The 9,374-nt window shown below is 31.2% G+C and overlaps 1 protein-coding gene across 1 annotated transcript in view; it reads left to right on the top strand.

Moving 5' to 3' along the window:
• The window catches only part of LOC128996581 (ubiquitin-conjugating enzyme E2 R2-like), a 28,142-nt gene extending 25,032 nt beyond the window's left edge, over positions 1-3,110 (top strand). Inside the window, exon 5 of the mRNA XM_054421977.1 lies at positions 2,355-3,110. Within this exon, the coding sequence (XP_054277952.1) occupies positions 2,355-2,580 (226 nt within the window). The 3' untranslated portion in view covers positions 2,581-3,110. The remainder of the gene's footprint in view (positions 1-2,354) is intronic.
• The last annotated feature ends 6,264 nt before the right edge of the window (positions 3,111-9,374 follow it).

Here is a 9,374-nt window from a genome sequence, read left to right on the forward strand (position 1 = left end):
AAAAAAACTATGGTTTTTAACCCTAATTGTTTTACTCGTTTTGTATCGACTATGACTTGTATTGTCTTAAACGTTGTGAAACTTTCGGGGAAACCCAACGGCTGGATTCTATTTTAGAAAGATTTGGGCTACTAGATTCTGACTGATGATGGACCTTCGGGCCCGAAATTAATTTTGGATCAAAAAACAGGATTGCTAAGGTAAGGCCTTATAATATCAATTCGTTATTAAGTGTCACCTATTATTTTTGTAAGGTTGCCTGAACTGTTAGAACGAGAGAGTGAAATTACGCTGATTATTTTGTTCAATAAACACTGAGCATCAGGAAATAAGTACCTTGGTAATAGATTACTGAGAATCAGATATTGTTTTTGTGACGCCATCTGAAGGGTTTTAATGTTTCTTATGTTGTTTTTTCCCAATGGTTTCGATGGAAAACAAACTTAAACCCTTAAATAGGCTTGATAGTTGATCAACTTTATTCATTTGAAAATTTTAACATTTTTGCAATAGTTTTTACTGTTTTTGCTGTCTGTCTTGTTCATTCTTGCCTTTGCTGTTTTTGGTAGGATAATAAAGACTGCTGTCATAGTATTTTGTATCTATGTGGTAGAAAAAAACATTCAACATTTTAAAAACTGTTATTGTAGTCATGTGTAGTCCTTGGGTTCTATTTGACATACAATCACAATTTCTAATTCTCAATATGTCTAATCATTACAATTGACAGCTCAGTTTCGCATCCAGTAAGTCTGCGTAAAACTGTTGAACACCTGTCAACTAACATACCTGTGAAGAAAACAATGATATGCACAGCTGTTTGTAAAAGTGCATACAATGACATTTGGCAACTGGAATTGCCATGTTTTAACACACACTAATCATCAAGTTACAATCAATAGTGCATAGACAATTGTGAATTAATTGTTTAAATAGTGTACTCTTTTGTTTTACCTTTTATAAACCTTAAAAAAGTTCTTCACATAAAATATTTTGTTTTTGAGTCTAATGGTTGTGTGATGGAAGGATATGTGTTAACCCTCCGAGTGTCCATAGTTTAGGCCTTAATGTCCGCCTATTTTTGGCGCATTTGCAAGGTTTTATTAAAACGGATCTGAGAAGCTTAAAACAATGTTAATTCTACTGTTCTATATACCATTTTGTTTGGAAAATCATGGGATAAAACATAAGGATCATTTGTTTCAAAAAAATCTTTTAGGTAAAAAAAAAATATTTTGGAAAAAAAATATAAGTTCGCGCTCAATGAAATTGTATAAATTATAGGTCTATAAATATTTGAAAATAGCCACTTTGTTCTAAATTTTATGAGGATTACAAATATATAATAATATAAGGAAGTAGATTTGCAAATAAATAAGTTATGGGCAAAAAACAGATTTCAGTACATAGCGTTTAGCTAAGAATGCATAGCCTAACCATAGCTAGGAATCTGGCTGATAATTTACATCAATATCACTACCTACTTCTTCAGGATCATCAACCAGCCCTTCAAAATCACTTAAATCTTCTTATAATGCACCACGTATATCACTACTTTTGATTTTTAACACTAAAACAATGATAAACGTAATAAAACACATCAGTCATTGGTCTGAGGTTAACCTAGCTGTTTACAAATACGCACGTCAGATGTCTGCTACAATATTTTCGGAACTAAAATGAATAGCGCTTAGAAACAGACCTCTGGAGAAAGCTTAGAATCTAACAAAAAGAACGATACCTAACTCGATCCAGTTCAATCCGATTCAGTCAGTCATAGAGCCTTCGCCGTAAACGATGTTCGTGTGTCGAAAAATCGACAAGTGACACTATAAAAAGTGTGTCGTGAGTAGATTTTTCGACAAGTGACGCTCGGAGGGTTAAACGTCATTGACGCCAGAATAGTTTTTTTTTATTTCTCTTGATTTATTAATTATTTTTGTAGGTGTTGTCCTTTTACGTTTTTCTTATACAGGGTGTCCCCAAAAAACTCAACTGTCCTAAGGTATCATTCCTGGACCATAGACAAACTGAAAAGTCATGTTAAAAATTTCCAAAACTCAAGTCACCTGCACAGTCGTCATTTTGTCTTTTTTTTAAAGCTTTATGTTGCAAACTGAAATTTGGATATAGATTAATTATCTAACAACCTATTTTAAGAAAATGTTTTGGAAGAATCACTAGTCTATATCAGCACTGTGTTGGTAGCCACAGGTTAAACAAAGAAATTTGAATGTTTAGTTCTATCCATAGTAAAAGCACTGTTAGTAGTTTTAAAGGGTGGTTTTGGTAAATTTAGACAAGATTTCTGTTTCTAAATTCATTAAAGTAATTAATCTTGTTATGTTATGCAGGAAGCAAGTGTCAGGTGGCCGAGCTGAGGCTGAGAAAGACGGAGTCGTGATCCCTACAACTCTGGAGGAATATTGCATCAAGACACAAGTGAAGAAGCCTGAGGCTCCAGTGGACATGACAGACTTCTACGTAGACGACTACGACCTGGACGACGATGACGATGATCTCGAGATGTCCGGAGACGAGTACGACGACGGAGACGACAGTGGTAACGGCGAGTCATGATCCACGACACTCGCATCAGATAACACAGAAATTCTTAGTGAAGATTTGAGATCTCAAGATAAATGTGTTAAAAAATGTATTAACAATGATAAAATCGAGTAAAATTTTCGTACGTTAAGTTATATCTGTTATTTTCTTATTTTTTTCGGTTCTGTAAATTTAATTTGTGTATTTATTTTAAAGTTGAATTGAGTTGTGTAGGTTGTAATTTGTAATACGAGTTAGACTCTTTTTTTAAGTTTACGTTTAAGGTAGTTTATTAACGGATTGAAAATATATTTTAGGTTTTGCATCGGTACGCTGACAGCACCTGGCTATATACTTGCCTGTTTAGATGTGTCGGGGTCGGAGTTGATGTTTGTGTAAAGTTTGCGTATTTCGAGTAGACTGTTCTGTGGGAGTGTACGAGCGATCTTCTCAGCTTTTCTGCGTCCGGATCTTAGCTGTGTTTGAATCTTACTATGTGAGAATGCTGTTTATAGTTAATAAAGTGTAGTGTTTCTAATAAAAAATCATTTAAAAACTAATAACTTTCATTCCAATCCTGGACATTTTCAGTTATTTTCTCTCTCTTGTAAGAAAATATTGAAAATTAAGAAGCGGATAAGTACAGTAGTTCATAAAATTCATGTGTTTTGTATGTTTTTAAATCTTCTCATTATCATATTTAATTAAACAAGCCTGCTTATTGATTATCATGTATACCTCACAATGCATCATGAAAGCATTATGAATGTTTCATGAAATAATAATAATACCCTTTCAGTGAAGTCAAACCATAAACAAGCCATTTCTCAGAGTTGAGGATAAAAACTATGACCGTCTGACCATAGCACTGCAAGAGAATTGGTCTAAGACAACTGCCTTGAGGAATTAAACTTTACTTTAAATTAAGTAAAAATCTCAATTATCTGATCTCTGAAAAACCGTCACTCTGTTTTAGAATTAATAACCATCAAGGATTAAAGGTTCTGTAGTTTCAGCTATAGATCAAACAAACTCAAAACAAAAGCATTATAGATACACAAGTCCTACAAGATTTAAGGTACTTTAAAAGTAAACTTTGATTTAACCCTCTCTCTGTAATATATTTGATTACCTATCGTGCTGAATCATATTAATTATTGAAATCAATAACATGATTACTAATCATACCGTAAATTATAACAGACATTGCAATTGGGCAAATAATTACAATCACAAATTTTCTATTTCAAATAATATTTATTATGTTCAATGGTCAGTATAACCACCATTTACACTAACCACAAAATAACTACATGATCTATCTTATTATTAAACTGACATTTATAAAAAACTAAACAAATTACATAACCACAATAAATTACATAAAAAAATAGTGTAGTACCGTACATATTCGTTGTAGTTAAATATGCCACCTGGTCAATTTGTCAACTAAAAAAAGCTCCCTGAAAACATTGCAATAATAATTATTAAAACAAAAAAAAATGCAAAAAGATTTACAAGGAACTTTAAAGTCTGTACATAAGTCATGAATGGTCTTGTAGTTGTGACTAGGATTTAGAACAATATCCTTTTACAATCAATGTCTTTTTCCTAATAGTTGCGGTAACCTTTCATATCATACATACTATAGAATTTTTTTAATTTTCTTAACACAAAACAGGTAATACGATATTATATGATATCACATCATGACAATTTGTTTAAAGAACTTAACGTCAGATAAAAACTGTCTTATTAAATTTGCACTCTTCCAATATTTCTGATTTCACGTTTTTAACGTCCAAAAAACTTGTTTTCCAACAAAGTATTTCCAGATAAACAGCAATCAAATAATACATTTTTCTTTGACAAATCATATTCATATCAAATCGACTAAAAGCTTGTGTTGAATTCAAAACAAAATAGACACAGTTGCAAATGGCATATTATTGTGTGGCTTTTGTAAATTAGATGCACAAAAATACTAATTCGAAACTCCCGACAGTATATTTTTTCTTGTAAAAGCTTAAGCTACCTGTATTAACTTATACACTATGACTGAGAACTTAGAGACTTAATTCCAATAGGAACCCTCTCTCAAGTAAAGTTAGTTACTAGTTCTTATTTTGGCACACGACTATCTGGATATGCCGATGTTTAAAATCTGCAGACAATGTTATATAGCACACAATACAGAAGTTGCTTAGAAAGGACCATATGAAAGCAAAATTATTTTCGGAAAGTAAATAAAAGAAACGTCTTATAACACTTAAAACATATATTTACGCTTATACTGTTACTCACAAGACGGTAAATATACAAAACAGATGGTAAGTGGTGATCGATTTCGATTGGACACTCCAATCATCATCAGACCCAATAGGCGAATGACAAGAATCTTAATGGCGTCCCTACTTATTAAGATTACGCCATTAAGATTCTTGTCATTCGCCTATTGGGTCTGATGATGATTGGAGTGTCCAATCAAAATCGATCACCACTTACCATCTGTTTTGTATATTTACCGTCTTGTGAGTAAAAGTATAAGCGTAAATATATGTTTTAAGTGTTATAAGACGTTTCTTTTATTTACTTTCCGTAAATTTAATAACACGTACAATGCTGATCAAGAAGTTATTTAATTATTTTCACAGCCTTTCATTTTATGCTTTACTACATTAATAATGTATTGAAATTGTCTTTGTCTTGAAAGTCATTAAACAGTTCCACTTTTTTGGTCTATAGAAGTTAAAAAGTTGAATAGCTTAAATATAGAGCCAATGTATGTAATGTTTAGCTTAAATTTGTATTCCCTAAATTTTTTTTCTGTGTTCACCTACGCCATAATTTAATAAATCAGGATTGTAAATGTAACGTTAAAGGTGCCAAATTTAGTAAAACGCAATGTATCAAGAAATTAAATCGAAATTTTTATAATTTCACTACACATAAATCTTTCTATCTTGATAATATAAAATACATTTTAATAAACAATCCCATACATCTACTATTTTCCAAACAAGTACATAAGTACAAATATACGAACCCATTTGTGATTTTAACTTAATAAATAAATGCTTTCACAGTTAAGTTTGGAAATTAACATAACAAATTGTTTGGATCTTCATGCACGCAACCTTACGAACTAAAAATCTACTTTTGACATTCATAGCATTTACAATCTAGTTGCAACGATGGAATGGTCCGATGTTACGTAAAATACATATCAGTCAAAAGATAAAATCCGAGTACCAGCTACACTTTTTATTTACACCACGATTGAAATAGATACCAGAAAAATGCACGTTTGCACCGTGATTCTTACAATCTACTTTATAACTTTTTATTTACAGATTATAGAAGTGTAATGCGTAAGTAATAATTTAAATATTTACATCGTAAGTGACACTTATCCTTTTATAGTTACAGCTAACGAGACTCTGGGAAGATGAAGTTTTCCTTTTGGCCGTCCGTTTGAAGTTCGCCCGCTCGTTGTTTTTAAAATTTTAATTTTCTTCAAACTTATTTTGAAGTCAAACTTTAAAAGAGCCCCTTCTTCTTGCTTTTCTTCTCTTTGCCATCCACAGATCTGGAAAAATATTTGGAATAAATCACATATTTTGTGTTTAAGTTTTAATAAATAATAGAATTTTGCTGTGAATTGCTTTCAAATTTGGAATGATTATTGTATCAGTATAACACCAGTAATGTGTTCTTTAAAGGAATAATTGTCTTTAAGTTACACTCTGAAATGTCACATGTTCACATGTTGAAATTTCTAGATTGGTTTTTGCTCGTAAATTAAATATATTTGAACCCTAATAAGTCTGCTGGTTAGCTGATCCTGATGTAATATATTTCTTCAAATCAATAAAAACTTAATGAAATTTCGGAAATTTTTTTAGGAGTTAAAACAAAATGGCAGTACAGTACTTTAATATGCGTAGATTTGAATGCCACTTTAATGCTTAATGGTCAACTGTTTTCACTGTGAAATAAAATAAAGTGGATGTTAGGACTAAATATCAAAATGATTTTGGATTTAATTAAGATAGAATTTTTTGAAATTAATTAAGTATGTCATTTTCTTGTGATCTCTTGTTTTAGTACCAAAGGAAAATAAATGCACCAAAATTAGACATAGAATTTATTTTTTTATTGAGTAATTCAAACGAAGCATTAAGTACTTATTGAGTAATAAAAAGTGTTAAGTAATAATATTAAGTACTTATTGAGTAAAACATGAGGTAGAAAACTAGAAAATAATAAATTCTGTGGAACTTTGGGTGCTGATGAAGTGTGGCCTAACTCAATGTAACAACCTCAATTACAAAATACTCAAATTCATTGTTCAGTGCCTTGTTAGATTGAGATTGCACTGTAATGTTAAAATATGATGATGATAGGTTTGACTGTAATAAATATCCAACTAACACTATGTTAAATCAAAGTTTAATGTTAGTACAAAAGAAACTAGCAGATCTAACAAATATTACTCTGATTATTTCATACGAAGATAACCTACAAATGATAAACTAAAATAATATACCTGACTAGGCAGTCTTTAAATTGTGAGAATGGAAATTCTCTAATACTTAATAACATATGAAATTGCTAACTTTGTCATTGTTCATTGTTATATATTTGTATGTAAAGTTTTTAATATATTATCATAGACAAAAAGAATTAAAAAACGACCGTCAGCTGTGCTGCAGGTACCATAGGTTCTGGCACACACCGCTGGGAGCACCGTGTAGTTACGTAGCGTGTACGCTGTAACTACATGGCGCTCCCAGCGGTCTGCTCCAGAACCTATGGTAACCGCAGCACGGCTGACAGTCAATATTTAATTCTTTTTGTCTATGATATTATATACAGAACATAGCTTATTTTGACATTCACAAGGAAAGAGAAAGAAGACGTAAACAGAAATTCAAACAAATAATACAGCTAAATAATATAACCTTCACAACTACTCAAACACACATTTACAACCCACCAAACACTAAAATAACAAAAATGAAACACAATAGTTATATTATAAAAAAACATTGGTCGAGTAGTAACAATACTATTATTATTCAAGCTTAGTAATAAAATTCAATGTTGTTCACGGCCACAATTGCATATTTTTTACATTGATAGCGGTTGGACAAGGTTTTAGTGGGTGACAGATGCATCGACAGAATCACAAAACGTCCTAGTGAACTTCAGAGACAAATAAGTGAATAGTTGTGGTGAAACTACGGCAATTTCAAAATACAGTTATTGACCGAATCTGCTTCGTCATCGTTTGCGTTTGTATCCAGTAGGTTTTCTAGACCTGCACACTGAACTACCTTTTTTTAACAATGTAGGACAAAAATTACCAATTTTAGATATCGTAGACCTAAACAATACCATGGATTGCTGTCCATGAACATCAAGATTCCGAGGTATATTATTTTGGATTCAATTTTGGGCTTAGGTTTCATTTTGTGGGCGTCATTACAACAGTCTCGAATCCTGAAATTTGAAATCCCAAGTACTAAAAGATCAAGTCTCATGGTTTTGTTATAGACTATTATTAAAAAAAGAACGTACGTAATGTAAAATTAAGTGCGGTCTGCAGAGTGCAATTTTGAGGGAAAACTTGAAGGTATTTTGACTCGTGTAGAATTTTTGAATTGATGCTCTGCTGTGATATTTCTGAGTTGCTTGGGTACCGTATTGTTTTGGTTTGATTAATTTTAAATTGTAATATTATTTTTAAAAAACTTACTAAATAATTAACTAATCTTTCTTTTACATTTTTATTTTAATTAACATTTTAGTTATATTGAACGTATCCCATTACTCTTAAATCAACATCTTCGGTATTGAGATTCAAAATTCAAACTCAAATACATTTGTTCAAGATATTACATGCATTGCCAAGTTTACAAAACTTGTCGGCCCTGGTTCTTCAATTAACGTTATTTGTCCTGGTCTGAGGGCATGAAATGGGTCTTGTAGCTATATATTTTTTTTTTTTTTTTGTGGGAGTCGTGTATGGCTATTTTTTTCCTTTTTTTTGTGACGGTTTTTTTATTTAACGGTGTCCTGCCGCAATTATCTTAGTGGATCTAACTTTTCCTCCATCACAGTTTATGTCAATTTTCAATTTATTATCACTCTGTGTCTATTTCTAAACAAGATAGAAAATTATCCATTTCATTAATAGAGGAAACTCCTATAACCTAATGTCAGCCTGTATATATATATTGTCAGGATATATCAAGTCTTGCTCAACTGATCCGGTGGGATTGAAGGTCTCCTTGATTCCTGTTCACATATCTTTTATTTCTGTTCACCAATTATCGCCCAACATGATTACGTTTACCCAAAATGATTATTTATTTTATTTCTGTTGATTGCCTATTTTGATACTAACGGTATGAAAAGAATTGTAGTTATATATTTTTAAGTTTAAGTAGCTAAATTTATGATTATATTGAGGGGTTTGGTTTTCAAGGTTAAAAAATCCATTTTAAATTTACTTTTTTAAGGTTTGCACAAATTCCCCGTATTACATAAATATCCTAAGAATATTATTTTGCTAGTGTTAACACAGTTTTTAAAGAATACGGGACCACATATTTTATAATTGTTTACTAACAAAAAAATTTATTATTGCAGTTATATTGGTAAAAAGTATCACATTCAAACAACTTGGAACATCTTCATACAGTTTGTTCAATATCATTTCTAAAGACTTACAATTAAACAAAAACATCTACTTGAGACTATGTACAAAAGATACATTAAAGCTAAAAATACAGTTCTTCTAACATAAAAAATGTGGCATT

The sequence above is a fragment of the Macrosteles quadrilineatus genome, unplaced genomic scaffold (assembly GCF_028750875.1).
Source record: "Macrosteles quadrilineatus isolate MER2022 unplaced genomic scaffold, UCM_ALF_1.0 Scaffold_6__1_contigs__length_79288215, whole genome shotgun sequence".
Taxonomy (NCBI): Eukaryota; Metazoa; Arthropoda; class Insecta; order Hemiptera; family Cicadellidae; genus Macrosteles; species Macrosteles quadrilineatus.